Raw genomic sequence first — 15,735 nt, forward strand, 5'->3', positions numbered from 1 at the left:
TTTCTGCCCACAAATGTGACAAAGTTTCTCTACTATTGAGGGAGCTCCACTGGTTACCAGTGGAGGCCCAAATTCAGTTTGAAGTCTGTATTATGGTCCACAAAATTCTTTGTGGATAGTGTCCTGAATATATGCTTGCTTAAGTCCAAAAGTCCACTTGGACTAAAGATCTTTGAGATAACGTTCTACTCCATTATCCTAGTCCTGCCAAACTGAAAAGTAAAACCGTTTGTTTGGCAAGTTCCACAAATATGGAATTCTCTTCCTGTATAATTAAGAAAAATGCAAATTTTTGCTATGTTTCGAAAAGCTCTGAAAACCGTTCTTTTTAAGAAGTTTTATGTTAATTATTTGACTGTGAATTTGCAGGATTTGCCTGTTTCTTCTTGTGATCTGCGCTGAACTTTTATGGATGTTTGTAACCTTTAGTTTGTAACCTTTAGATTGTAAGCTCTCTTGAGCAGGGACTGTCCTTCCCCATGTTAAACTTGTACAGCGCTGCGTAACCCTGGCAGTGCTATAGAAATGCTAAGTAGTAGTAGTAGTTTGTGGAATATAAGTAAGCAGAGTAACTTAAAAATAAGTGGAGGAGTGGCCTAGTGGTTAGAGTGGTGGACTTTGGTCCTGGGGAACTGGGTTCGATTCCCACTGCAGCTCCTTGTGACTCTGGGCAAGTCACTTAACCCTCCATTGCCCCAGGTACAAATAAGTACCTGTATATAATACATAAGCTGCATTGAACCTGCTGTGAGTGGGAAAGCGTGGGGTACAAATGTAGGAAAAATAAAGACACTGAGATAACTATTTAATTCTAAGTCTACCTGTCCCCAAGCTTAAAAGCGATTTCCCAGCAAATAACTTACCTGTGTAACCTAGAAACATTAGAACTGTGAACACTACTACTATTGTGCCATCTAAAATTCCGAAAAGACCTCAAGACTCACCTCTTCCGGAAAGCCTACCCAGCAGACCCGAACTAATTCATGAACAATGCATCACATCTATCAAACTAAGAAATGAACAATACCCCTTCCACATAATCCTATTACTTCAAACTGTACGAATTTTACCACTCCAGTTATAATTAAGTGTACTTACATAGTAACATAGTAGATGACGGCAGAAAAAGACCTGCACGGTCCATCCAGTCTGCCCAACAAGATAACTCACATGTGCTACTTTTTGTGTATACCTTACCTTGATTTGTGTCAGCACTAGCCCCGCCTCCCAACCACCAGCCCCTTGATTTGTATCTGTCTTTTTCAGGGCACAGACCGTATAAGTCTGCCCAGCACTAACCCCGCCTCCCAACCACCAGCCACGCCTCTGCCATCCAATCTCCACTAAGCTCCTGAGGATCCCTTCCTTCCGAACAGGTTTGCTTTATGTTTATCCCACGCATGTTTGAATTCCGTTACCGTTTTCTACCCTTATCCTACTCTGTATTGCTCACTAGAAGCTGTAGTCCCATCCCCGGAGACTTATCAGCCTCATTGGGATTACTTTTCTCTATATGCTACTATATATTCGTCCCAGAGTTGTATTCTCTTTTCCAGAACCTTATCAGCTTCCTTGCACCTACTGTTACTCTATTTTCCACTCTGTATATATTCTCGGAGTTGATACTGTCCTCTCCGGAACCTATAAGCCACATTGAGCCTATTGCTATGCGGGAAAATGTGGGATATAAATGTAATACATAAATAAAACATAGTAACATAGTAAATGACTGCAAATAAAGATCTGAACAGTCCATCTAGTCTGCCCAACAAGATGAACTCAGTTTACATAGTGTGTGATACTTTATATATATACCCGAGTTTGATTTGTCCTTGCCATTCTCAGGGCACAGACTGTAGAAGTCTGCCCAGTACTGTTCTTGTACTAAGTTCTGAAGCTAACGTCGAAGCCCCTTAAAATTTACACTCCAGCCCATCCATATCTATTCAGTTACGATCAGGGCGTAGACCATAGAAGTCTGCCCAGCACTGGTTTTGCTTCCCAATTACCAACGTTGCCACCCAATCTCCGCTAAGATTCCATAGATCCAATCCAGAACTTCCTATGAAGTTCTGTCCTGCTCTGGAAGTCCTCACAGCACCTTTTCTGAAAAGGCGGCTCTTCTTTTGTGTGTGCTCTTTGTAGCATCTGGATATATCCACACTTTTTGACCATAAAATATAACTTCGGAAATAAAGCTTCATTATGGCATTTAAGTCTTGCTGAAATACAAAACAAGCAATAATTGTAGCAGCTGTTTGAGTAACTTCAGTTATGGATTCTTCCAGAATAGCTGAAAGGTCGATCAAGTTACTCTGTCCATCCTGACCATGATCTCACACAATTTCCCCTTGAATATTGATTGACAAATTTGGAAGAATAGATTGTGAGGAAAATTTAGTACTTCAAATAGATACTTTTTAAACATTTCTTGATGCAAAATGCCAGGAGTTTGGGGAAAATTCAATAATCAAAGCTTGGGCCTCCTATTATAGTTTTCCATTTGTTCAGTTTTCCTCTGAATACATAACTTGTTCTTGACCACTACATTCTTACATTTGGAAGTATTTTAATGTCCCCCGGATCTGTTGGAACTGGCTTGAGCTATTACTTTTCACTCCTTCCACTGTCTTTGCCAAGACACCATGAAACCAAAGAGATCACCTCTTCTGTAGATCTCTTCACAGTGGAGATAAGATCTTGCAAAGCTTTCTATATAATATCCAAAGTAATCACCATAGGATCTACAACTGCTCCATCGATTTCGTCTTCACGGAGGCCCGCGATTTTGGTGCCGCAAGTTCCGACACCTGAACCTCTGCACACGACGCTTCCGACGCTGCTAGATACGGTGTGGGCTAGAATCCTGAAGCAATAAGGTGATCTCCTCCATTCTGTCCCACAGCGGAGCTCCCTTCTCCAGTCTTAATCCTTGAGGTCCCGGTGGCGTACCGCTCAATCCTCTGCTGTATTGGGGGGAGGGTGATCAGGCCGGTGAGGGAGCGGCCTTTACTATCCCCTTCCTGTTCGTATGGGGCATCTAAAGTAATAAGCAATTTGCAGCGAAAAATTAAGGAATAGCAGGAGAGATCCAAAATTGGTGTCGCCACACAAGAGTCATACCGCCATCTTGTCCCACTCCCCTCTTTTGTTATCTTTTCTGCTTTGCAGATGGTTTATGTTTTGAGTTGGCAGCAGTCCAGAAAGTCCCTTTTGTGTGACTTGTCCCTCTGTAATTATCAGTTACAAACTGTCCTTGGTAAAGCTACTTCTGCTGCAAGAAGCAGTCGTATCTGTTGCCCTTCAGGTTCAATCCTTGAGATGGAGAGAGTACCAAACAGTCACAGATGACACACATTCCAGAGCTGCTGCTGCTGTTGAAAAAAGCAAGATCTATGAAAATACATTTTTAAAAAATAGGAATGGGTACCCCATGTTTCCTGGAGACCTTTCAGCTGCTGATCGCTGGTCCTCTGAAGCTTCAACAGGTCATGCCAAACTGGGAACTGCCAGTTAGCAATTTGCACCTTTGGTTTCTGCCAGGTACTTGTGACCTGGATTGGCCACTGTTAGAAGCAGGATACTGGGCTAGATGGACCATTGGTCTGACCCAGTATGGCTTTTTTTTTTTAATGTTCTTAAGTAAAAATGCAAGTCCTACATGAAACTAGCAACATACAGGAGTTCCAGTCCTACAGCAAGCATCTTAAAGACCTTATTGTGTTGTTAAATTTCCAATACAATTTGGGTGGTAAAGGCATCTCCCTACCCCAGAAATGGCTACAGTCTAAGCTGGTAACTGAGGCAGTGGAGTGTGAAATCAGCTGTGTGTGTGGGAGAAGCAAGATTTGAACCCTAGCTTCCCTGGTTCTCAGTTCACTACCCTTACCACCAGGCCACTATACTTCTTGTTCGCTGTTGGTCTGAGCTCTGCAGAGAGTGAGTGGACTGAATGGGGAGCAGCATAAAAGGTTATGCCGTCATGTGCTATGGCATGCTAGCTGATTTTTCTTTTATAGGAATGATGTGCTATCACATGCTTCACAGTGCTAACTGTTTTTTCTTTTATAGGAGAGCCTGAAGCTGTGTCTGGCAGAATTGAAGAGCGACCTGGCATGGGTGGAAAGATTAGATGTAACCATGGGTTTGACACCAGTTTTGGCACCAGCCTTAGAAGGGCAGAGACAGACCCAAACTCCAATGGCAAACAAGTCCAAAGTAGATGCAGAGGATGACTTCCAAAGAGAGATAAGCTTGTGAGTTTCTCAGCAGTAGCAATGAAGGAAGAGAAGAATCACAGGTTACCTTAATACTAATGCATACTTATAAATCAGCATATTGCAAGAAAGGAGGATAAACTGATATAGCTCATCCACACCATAAGAGGAAAGGAGAAACTAATGGGGCCTATCCAAACTGAGTGAGAATGGACATGGGGGAACCAGAAAAGGGCATCGATTTCAGAATGTATTCTTATGCAGGGGTGTAGCTACGAGTGGGCCCAGGCCCACCCAGTCTCTCTGACCGGCCAATCAGTGCCTGTCTTTTTACGAGTCAGCAGCTCACTCTCAGCTTCCTCGTCCGGCTCTCTGGTTCATTATTTGCTTTCTCTTAGGGTGTTTTTTTCTCTCTAAATCCTGCTGAGCTCCTTGCACGTCTCCTCCAGAGCTTTTCTCTCCTTTTAATATTCAGGTAAGGGCGCTTCTTCCCGTGCAGTACTTGGCCCTGCTTTTTTTTTTTCCTTCTCCTTTTGTCCGACCCCAACAGTTGTTCTTCTCTTGCAGTCACAGCTTCATATGTTTGTTTATTCCACATATACCACCTTTATGTCCTTCTCACGCTTCCTGTCCTCCTATTGTATTTTGCCTTTATTTTTAATTTTAAACAATTATCTTCTTTCGTTATTTTTAAATTATTTCTAGCTCCCATTTTATTTCTAAAATGTGTTCATATTAGTTGAGTTTAGGTCACCCGTTATGTCTCTCCTCTTCTTACTCTCCCTTTGTTTTTATTATTTTTGTGCCGTCTAGATATGTTATTTTCCAGTATATGAAATTAATGGTGAATTGTGAATTTGAACTGCCTGCAGTGCAGACTAGAATAAAACTTTTTCTCTTTCCCCTCATCTCCGGTTTCTCAGAAACAGGCCAAAATAAGAATGAGGGATTTCAGGGGTAGAATACACCACACCCGGGGGGGGGGGGGGGGGGGGATGGGAGTGTAAGGGCTGCTTTAGGCTCAAAACTATGAAATGTGGCTTACAGGGGAAAGGATGGGGCAATTTCTTCCTGCACATGGAATACATCGTGAAGCTTATGTGATATGAATACGTTTTGCGTATTTGCCGTATATCCTAATTGGAAATGAATAGCTTCAGTAATTTGGATCCTGGCACCAGTTAGGCTGCACAGCAACATGCAGCCATTTGCAAGCACCAGCGAGCAAACAGAAACCTTCCTGCCTGCTTTTTAAAATTCTTGCTGCTGGACTTCCGGTGACGTCATGTCCGTGAGAGGTTGAAACTCGCGACCTCTCCGGCTCCCGATCTCCTCCAAAACCTGAAAAAACGGAACCCCCTGAGCCGCAAACTGCATCTCTAGTGGCGGAAAGACTCCCAGTGGCAGGCGAAACCATTCACGGCCTATCCGGTGGTGAAATGGCGACGAAGACCGTGCTTAAAGATAAGCTCCGAGGCAGGGAAGGAGAAGACAAGATGGCGCCGCCCGCAAGCCCGCCCGGCCCGTCAATATCGTCAGCGTGGGTCACTGAAATCACGGCAGAAATGTCTACAATAATGGAGGCTTTGCTGGAACGGCGATTATCTCCTATAGACTCGAAGCTGGAGAAAGTACAGGCTCAGTTGACTGACATTTCGCGTGACTGAGCTGCATTCCAGATGCGAGTAGGTGAAGTTGAGGACAGAATGGCCGTGGTAGAAGGCTCACAGACCTCCATGAAGAAACAATTGCAGGAGATGGTCCTAGACAAAATCGAGGACCTAGAAAACAGGTCCAGGAGGAATAATATCCGTATGATTGGTCTGCCGGAAAGTGTTGGAGAACAGGGTTTGGAGGCTTTTCTGACTCGGTGGATCGCAGCTGAACTACATCTCCCAGAAACCCTGGGGCCCCTGCATATAGAACGGGTGCATTGGTTGGGAGCTAAAACAACTGGTTCAAATAAACCTCGGGTGGTGATAATGCGCTTTTTGAACTACGCCCAGAAGCAAGAGGTACTGCAACAGCTCCGATCCGGCAGTGCCCTAACATATGAAGGGTCAACGATACGCTGCTTCCAAGACTGCTCTGCAGGGGTGGCGGCTAAACGCCGCAGGTTCTCGGAGGTCTGCTCACAACTGTTTTGCAAAAAAATCAGATTTGCTTTGCATTACCCCGCGAAGTTGCGAGTGACCTACAATGGCACCTCAAAAATCTACGAAACGGCTGAAGCAGTACAGGAGTTCTTGAGGCAGCTGGAGGCAACAACACCCGAGGAGCGCTAAACAGCGAGAGGATTATGATTTACTGAGTTGCGGTACAAAGTCGTGAGGCGGTGACCTAGTACGGAGAGATGCAAGGAGCGTCTTTGCTTAATTAAGATAACAAGTCAGCTTTGGCAACCACAGAGGAGAGAGAACACTTGAACGTGGAGAGATTACAGTATTTTTGGATTGACCCAGTTGGGTGGTTATGTTAAGTTATTAACAGCAGTATTAGTTCACCAAGGAGACGGACCACCTGGTTACAGACAGACTGTTTTGTTTGACTGCTGCAGCTACGAAGCTACAGTCCCTGGAAGCTGGATGAATCCACCCACAGAGGATATGGTTGGAGAGTGGAGTGGGTAAAGCCCTGATGAGGGGGCTATGACACTGTAACTCCTGACCAGCTGAAATTTGGGGGAACTGATTTCTGTTGGGTTTTTTTTTGTTTGTTTGTTTACTGTTCCATTAGAAGGAGGGAGGAGAGAGGGAGGGATGTAAGGAAGTTATGGTCCCAGTTAGTGGGCCCGGGTACAGGGGTTAGGAAGGGGAGGTGGGAGGGGGTGGGGGAGAGTGGGTAGAGGTAAACAGGGGACGAGTTCTAAAAAGGGAAATGGTAAGGGCAACAGGGATTTGTTTGGGGTCTAATATCCCTGGTTCCCCATGAAAGGAGTTTTGAGGGTAAGGAACAGGCTACAGTTGGATTGGGCTCAGGATTCAGAGCTTTTGAGGACAAGTTGGAATTAAGAGACCGGAGAGGGCAGGGGCTGGGCTGCTCTCTTGGCCTACCAAAGCAGTATCACATGGTATCAACCATTCAATTAAATGTAACACAATAGTAAGAATTATATCATGGAATGTAGGCGGGGTGAACTCGCCCATAAAAAGATCTAAGATATTACAACAGCTAAATAGGCAGAAAACGGATATTGCACTCTTACAAGAGACGCACTTGGACCAAACCGAGCATGCCAAACTCAGCACATGGTGGGTGGGGAACTGTATTGCAGCGAATGCGCAAGGAAAAAAGGGAGGAGTAGCGGTGCTATTTAGAAAGGGCATAGCCTCAGCGATCAACCCACTTCTGATTGACACCGCAGGACGATATGTCATCCTAGAGGCGGTAGTCGGGCGGCAGAGACTACTAATCTGCAGTATATATGCCCCAAATAGCTACGACCGGAGATTTTTCCAAAGCCTGCTCAATTTCCTGTTAAAACAACCGCATGCAGCCATGGTAGTGGAGGGTGATTTTAATGCAGCCTGGGACCCCTTTGTGGACAGATCAGCCCCGGGGGCAGCTTCTTATCAAACATATAAACGACGAGTGACCAAACTCACTCACAAATGTGCAGTAAAGACCCTCTCTGTCCCGCCCCCGTGTCACTACGTGATGACAGGGGCGGGACAGAGAGGGTCTCTACTGCTCAAGGGGAGGGACGAAACCGCCGTCGCTACCGCTTCCCCCCCCCCCTCAAAGTCGCCGCCACTACTCCCCCCACCCGGAGTCGCCGCCGCCATCTACCCTCCACCCGGGCCGGGCCCTCGCTCCGCTATAGAAACAGCGCGGGAACGCAGCACACAGCTGAGCTGCCGTCGTCTTCCTTCCCTGCCTGTGTCCCGCCCTCGCCCACTAGGTCGGGACACAGGCAGAGAAGAAGGACGGCAGCTCATCTGAGCTGTGTGCTGCGTTCCCGCGCTGTTTCTATAGCGGAGCGAGGGCCCGGCCCGGGTGGAAGGGTGGCGGCGACTCGGGGGGGGGGGCGTAGCGGTGACCTCGGAGGGGCAGCGGCGAGCTCGGCGGCGGGGGGGCCTCGCAGCGGCGAGGAGAAGGGGCCTTTCAACACCCCCCCCCCCCCCCCCGTCCTATACTAGCCCGTTTTTATGGGCTCAACGAATAGTTATAATAATAAAGGACTTCTGCAGATGAGCCAGTTGTTAGACCTCATTGATGTCTGGCGGGGGCTACACCCAGGCGAGAAAGATTATACTCACCTTTCACGGACCCATTCGACTCAGTCGCGAATTGACTATATTCTGACATCGCGCCAGATGTTTGGGGAGGTGACCATGGCAGAAATTGGACCATATGCAGTGTCCGATCATGCCTGGGTTAAGATCGAGTGGATGCCTGGGGGTATGGCCCAACAGAAGTATAGATGGCAATTCCCCCTGGAGTTCAGTTCCGATCCAGTGCTTAAGGGCCGCTTACATGCTAGCTGGGCAGAATATAATACACATAACCAGGAACATTTAGAGGACCCTGTTTTGTTCTGGGAAGCGGCTAAGGCGGTTCTCAAGGGGGAAATTATAAGTCACGCACATTATGTGAGGAAGACGCGGGACAGAGAGATATTACGTCTGAGTAAACAGCTGTGTCAGGCGCGGAAGAGATATGGGGACACACGCGATAGGAGACAAGCAACAGGTGCTAGAGCTTCAAACCGCTTTGAACGAATTGCTGCAGGGGAGGGCACATAAGTCCCAGACCTACTATCGATACATGCTTTACAAACATGGTAATAAAACGGGCAGACTGATGTCGAAAGTAATTACTCCTTGGGGTGGGACTCGAAATATCTTAGCACTTCGGCAAAAAGGGGGAGGTCTCCACACAACAGATAGGGCAATTTGTGATACTTTCCAGACTTTTTATAGGGGGCTATATGCCCCCCAGAGGAAGAGGGCCTTCCTAGCCAGATGTACTTAGATAACATAGCATTGCCAAGACTCACAGCACAGGAGCTGGACCGCCTTAACCAATTAATAACGGAAGATGAAGTGAGCTTGGCTATGACACGAAGGCCCCAGGACCAGATGGCCTTCGAAGGGAATTCTATAAATTGATGGAGGGTGGCATTGTACCAGCCCTTACTAGATTTCTAAATCAATTAATAGAGAGACAGGCAATGCCCCCAGATCTGAACAGAGCCCACATAATAGTCTTGTTTAAGCCTGGGAGGGACCGTTTAGAGCCGACCTCGTACCGCCCTATCTCCTTATTGAACTACGATGCCAAACTGCTGGCGAAAATCTTGGCCAACAGGTTGGCAAGACTATTGCCTAGATTGATACACGAAAGCCAGGTTGGCTTCGTGGGGGGTAGGGCGGTGAGCAAAAATTTGAGGAAGATTTTGACATCATTGGAGCAAAGCTCACAGGGTAACACAGCGTCATTGCTAGTTAGCTTTGACGCGGAAAAGGCTTTCGACAAACTCCACTGGGAATTCCTCTTTGACACCTTGGAGTGTTATGGTTTCTCCGGGCGGTTTGTCGAAGCGATCCAAGTCCTATATGCCAATCCCAGTGCAACAATGTGCATAAACGGGCTTGAGTCGGAGAGCTTTCCTATTAGGAGGGGCACAAGGCAGGGATGCCCACTATCCCCCCTTCTTTTTGTGCTGACCTTAGACCCCCTTATAAGAGAGATTATGGAAAATCCTATGATTCAGGGAGTCAGAGTGGGACCCCGCATGTTTAAGATTGCAGCATTTGCAGACGACCTCCTGGTACATCTCACGAACCCGAGCAAATCACTAGACACATTATTGGAGGCATTTCATGAATACGGAGATTATGCAGGTTTTAGAATAAACTTAGACAAGTCTGAAGCTCTGGCCTCGGCAGCGATGAATCAGAGAGACTAGGGACCTGGGTTCCCATTGAAGTGGGCCAATGACTCTTTCAAATACTTGGGTATTCGACTCACAATGAATACCTCAGACCTATATCAGTTAAATGTTAAGATCCTACTAGAGCATACTAGGAACAAATTAGACTCTTGGATGAACCTCCCTTTGTCTCTGATGGGGCGGGTACATCTAATACAGATGGTGTTGTTCCCTCACTGGCTATATGTCTTACAAACACTGCCAATCCGCTTGATGAAGAATGATTTGAAACGAGCGACCCGCCTTTTTAGTCGATTCTGCTGGGCAGGGAAGAAGCCAAAATTCAGACAGGACATGTTAGTTGGGAGCTGGAAGCAAGGAGGCATAGGCTTCCCGGACTTGTTCCTATACAACCAGGCATGCTTGATGCGACATCTGGGGGATTTCTTTCACAATATGCAATATTACACACCCCTAACCTTTGAGAAAGCCTTCTTTGCGCCTTATGATGTGTTGGCACTTTTTCATTTACCTCGTAGCCTTATCCCGTTTAAATTTAAAACAAGCATTTTACTTCAGCCTCTTAGAGAGACGTGGCAATGGTGGATGAGGCAGATGGGAGGACATCCACACGTCACTGATCAAATACCGATTATAGGCAACCCAGTATTTGAAGCGGGACTAGATAGCCCGGTCTTTGGTAGGTGGCAAGGGCTGGGCATCACGAAACTGGAACATTTGCTAATGGAGAATTGGGAGATACAAGCATTCAACGCTCTCCAGGACAAGGTGGGGGCAGCATGGGGCAATAGGTTCGCCTATGCACAGGTCACACACTATATGAAATCCCTAAACCAGGCAACTCTGAAGGGGTGGATGGGGGAAACAATTCGAGGTTTTTTTGAGGAGTTGTTAACAGAGAGGTATTCGGTCTCTGGTCTGTACGCAGCCTTGGCCCGGCGTCGACCCAAGAGACAATATGAAGACCTTAAACACAAATGGGAACAAGATATAGGGTCCTCGTTAGCGTTTTGGGATGTGGCAGCTACACTGAAAGATATTCGTATGCTAGTACAGGATGAAAGGCTGAAAGAATGCGGATATAGAGTAGTCCTCCTAGGCTACATGTCTAAAGCACAGCTGGCTCATGTGATGGGGCCGGACAGTTCAGCTTGTTCCAAATGTGGAAGGGGTCCCGGCTCATTGTATCATGCCTTATGGCAATGTCCCAAGGTGCGTGCATTTTGGCAGCGGGTAAAAGGTTTTATAATTCAACTGGGGAATAAGATTCAAGGGACGGATAGACAGTTTCTGCTGGATCAACCAAGAGCCTTTGCCCCGCTACGTGCCCCCGCTATAAAACTATGCAGGAAACTGAGTTTGGTAGCTCGGAAGTGCATTATGCAATATTGGACATCTCCAGAGGAGCCGGCCTACTTGCACTGGCGAAACCAAGTGCGCCTCTTGGGAAGCAAGAGATTCAAAACGATCGCCCAAACGTAGAGCACAATTTCTCCAGATCTGGATGCCGTATCTGCAAGCTCTTAGCCCAAGGGGGCGTAGCTTGCTCCTCAATGCCTGAGAAAGCCGAAGTGAAGTGGTGGGGAATGGAGGAGAACTGGAGTATCTGAGGATTTGAAGGCGACGAAACAGTGTGACAAGGCGGTGGCCCTAGCTAGAAGGTTGTTAGGCTGTATAGAGAGAGGTGTGACCAGCAGAAGAAAGGAGGTGTTGATGCCCCTGTATAAGTCGTTGGTGAGGCCCCACCTGGAGTATTGTGTTCAATTCTGGAGGCCGTATCTTGTTAAGAATGTAAAAAGAATTGAAGCGGTGCAAAGAAAAGCTACGAGAATGGTATGGGATTTGTGTTACAAGACGTATGAGGAGAGACTTGCGGACATGAACATGTACACTCTGGAGGAAAGGAGAAACAGGGGTGATATGATACAGACGTTCAAATATTTGAAAGGTATTAATCTGCAAACGAACCTTTTCCGGAGATGCGAAGGCAGTAGGACATGAAATGAGATTGAAGGGGGGCAGGCTCAAGAAAAATGTCAGGAAGTATTTTTTCACGGAGAGAGTAGTGGATGCTTGGAATGCCCTCCCGCGGGAGGTGGTGGAAACGAAAACGGTAACGGAATTCAAACATGCGTGGGATAAACATAAAGAATTCTGCTCAGAAGGAATGGATCCTAAGGAGCTTAGACGAGATTGGGTGGCAAAGCCTGTGGCGGGAGACGGAGATGGTGCTGGGCAGACTTATACGGTCTGTGCCAGAGCCAATGGTGGGAGGCAGGACTGGTGGTTTGGAGGCGGGGATAGTGCTGGGCAGACTTATACGGTCTGTGCCAGAACCGGTGGTAGGAGGCGGGGCTGGTGGTTGGGAGGCGGGGATAGTGCTGGGCAGACTTATACGGTCTGTGCCCGGAAAAGGACAGGTACAAATCAAGGTAAGGTATACACAAAAAGTAGCACATGTGAGTTTATCTTGTTGGGCAGACTGGATGGACCGCGCAGGTCTTTTTCTGCCGTCATCTACTATGTTACTATGGAGCTGGAGAGCGAGACAGGACCGTTTCCTGCTTACCGGGGGGGGGGGGGGGGGGGGGATTGGAAGGCTTGGGGGTTAGGGTGTCATGGTGGAGGTAAGGCTCTGGCAATAAGTCACCGTTGCAGGGACCATGAACATGATTCGATATTTCTAGGCTAATGAGAAGTCCCCCTTTTGATGGAGATTGGATATTGAGTAGATGGATGATCTTTAGGTACACAGAGAATGGTTACATCACCACTATGCTCCTATAACTGTGAAGTACAACTGGGGTTGGGGTGGACTGGGGAGGGGGGAAGAGTGGAGGGATAAAAAATAAAAGTTTGACCCTGGTTACATTTTGGGAAATCTATGCACTGTACATTAGAAACATTCTGTAATACTGCTTATATTATTGTGTTGTACCATATTGAGGTGTCAATAAAACAGTTGAAACATTAAAAAAAAAAAAAAAATTCTTGCTGCTACGCTTGGGGAATTGGACGTCAGGCAGCCGGGCCGGGAGACCTGTTCTGGTATGCGGCTGTAATCTGCTGTCATCAAGGCTGCTCCTGCAGGCTGATAGCTCTAGCCTTCCCCACTCTCACATAAAGTCTGCTCCCTGCAGCTCAGTCACACAGAGCCTGCCCCTCCTCCACAGCCGGTGCACACACAGCCTGCCCCCCTGCGGCCCATGTACCATGCACACTGATCTTCCAGGGCTCGGGATTCCCCTGTACCAGGCAGTCAGAGTGTGAGCACTGAGCAGTGAACTCCTAGAACCCGGAATCCCATGTGCACATTCATTAGGACCTAATCGGGGGCAATAGATCTCTATAGGAAGCTTAAGACCAGGTAACAAAAATGTTTTAATTTGTGTAATACCAGGTTTAAACAAAAATGTTGTGTATTTAATGTTGGTGGGTTTCTGGGTGGGGGTGGGCTCCGTAGTGCCAAGGACGTTAAAAAAATGTTCATCTATAAAACTTTTTTTTTAAACTTGGGCACTGCAGAGACCACCCCCTACCTAGAAACCCATCAACATTAAATATAAATGTTGGTGGGTTTTATATTTAACTAGTAAAAAAGGCCCGTTTCTGACACAAATGAAACGGGCGCTAGCAAGGTTTTCCTTGGAGTGTGTATGTTTGGGAGAGTGTATGTGAGAGTGACTGTTTGAGAGTCAGAGTGAAAGTGTGAGTGTGTGAGAGAGAGAGTGAGTCTGGGTGTGAGTGTGTTTGTGAGAGAGTGTGTGTGAGAATGAGAGTGTGTGCAAGTGTGTATGTGAGACACAGTGTGAGAGAGAGTGTGTGTGTGTGGGCAAGAGAGAGAGTGTGTGTGAGACACAGATTCTCTGTGAGAGTGAGTGTATGACACCAAGCGAGTGTGTGAGTGACTGTGTGGCACATAGAGAGTGAATGTGATACAGTGTGAGACAGAGTGTGTGAGAGTGAGAGTCAGAAAGACATTGTATATGAGAGAGAGAGTGTGAGCCGTGCCCTCCCAATCCATGGCCATCTGTCCCCTGCCCCCTCCATTCATCCTTTTCCAGCAATTCCCCTCTGTCCCTGAGCCCTGCCCTCCCAATCCATGGCCATCCATGTTTGTCTGTCACCTGCCCCCTCCATTCATCCCTATCCAGCATTTCCCCTCTCTGCCTGAGGCCTGCCCTGCAATCCATATCCATCCATGCCCATCTGTCCCCTCCATTCATCCCTATGCAGCAATTCCCCTCTCCCTGAGTCCTGCCCTTCCAATCCATGCTCCTCTGTCACCTGGCCCCTCCATTTTTCCCTATCCAGCATTTCCCCTCTCTGCCTGAGGCCTGCTCTGCAATCCATATCCATCCATGCCCATCTGTCCCCTCCATTCATCCCTATCCAGCAATTCCCCTCTCCCTGACTCCTGCCGTTCCAATCCATGCCCATCCATGCTCATCTGTCACCTGGCCCCTCCATTTTTCCCTATCCAGCATTTCCCCTCTCTGCCTGAGGCCTGCTCTGCAATCCATATCCATCCATGCCCATCTGTCCCCTCCATTCATCCCTATGCAGCAATTCCCCTCTCCCTGAGTCCTGCCCTTCCAATCCATGCCCATCCATGCTCCTCTGTCACCTGGCCCCTCCATTTTTCCCTATCCAGCATTTCCCCTCTCTGCCTGAGGCCTGCTCTGCAATCCATATCCATCCATGCCCATCTGTCCCCTCCATTCATCCCTATCCAGCAATTCCCCTCTCCCTGAGTCCTGCCCTTCCAATCCATGCCCATCCATGCTCCTCTGTCACCTGGCCCCTCCATTTTTCCCTATCCAGCATTTCCCCTCTCTGCCTGAGGCCTGCTCTGCAATCCATATCCATCCATGCCCATCTGTCCCCTCCATTCATCCCTATCCAGCAATTCCCCTCTCCCTGAGTCCTGCCCTTCCAATCCATGCTCATCTGTCACCTGGCCCCTCCATTTTTCCCTATCCAGCAATTTCCCTCTCTCCCTGAGTCCTGCCCTCCCAATCCATGCCCATCCATGCTCCTCTGTCCCCTGCCCCCTCCATTCATCCATTTCCAGTAATTCCCCTCTCTCCCTGTGCCCTGTCCTCCTAATCCATACCCATCCATGCTCCTCTGTCCCCTGCCGCCTCCATTCATCCTTTTCCAGCAAGTCCCCTCTCGCCCTTCCATGACCCCCCCCCCCTCGCATCCATGCTACTCTCTCTCCCATGTCCCAGCCTGGCCCGCCCTCTTCTCCCCCCCCCCCCCCTTCGCATCCATGCCCCCCCACCCCTTCGCATCCATGCATCCCTTTTTTTTTTTTTATTCTTTTTAACTTTACCTCCGTGGCGGTTCGTGCAGCGAAGCGTCAGGGAAGGAGGCGGCGTTCCCGACGTCTAGCTTTCCCTTCGCTGTGTTCCGCCTTGTTTTGAAGGCGGAACACAGCGAAGGGAAGGCTAGACGTCGGGAGCGCCGCCTCCTTCCCTGACGTTTCGCTTCCCGATTTGTTTGTTTTTTTTGCGAGGGCGGGGCAGAGACGGCTGGCTGGCTTGAAGGCTTCACACCACGAATCCACGAACCCTTCAGCCTCAGTGACGTCAGATGGCTTCATGGCTTCACAGAACG

The 15,735-nt window shown here is 47.9% G+C and overlaps 1 protein-coding gene across 2 annotated transcripts in view; it reads left to right on the forward strand.

Annotated features, from left to right (window-relative positions):
* The window catches only part of EBNA1BP2 (EBNA1 binding protein 2), a 119,106-nt gene that overhangs the window by 46,816 nt on the left and 56,555 nt on the right, over nucleotides 1-15,735 (forward strand). For both annotated transcript variants that reach the window (XM_030206933.1, XM_030206934.1), the window contains exon 4: nucleotides 4,072-4,256. In XM_030206933.1, the coding sequence (XP_030062793.1) occupies nucleotides 4,072-4,256 (185 nt within the window). The remainder of the gene's footprint in view (nucleotides 1-4,071; nucleotides 4,257-15,735) is intronic.

This window comes from Microcaecilia unicolor, chromosome 6, assembly GCF_901765095.1.
Source record: "Microcaecilia unicolor chromosome 6, aMicUni1.1, whole genome shotgun sequence".
Lineage (NCBI taxonomy): Eukaryota > Metazoa > Chordata > Amphibia > Gymnophiona > Siphonopidae > Microcaecilia > Microcaecilia unicolor.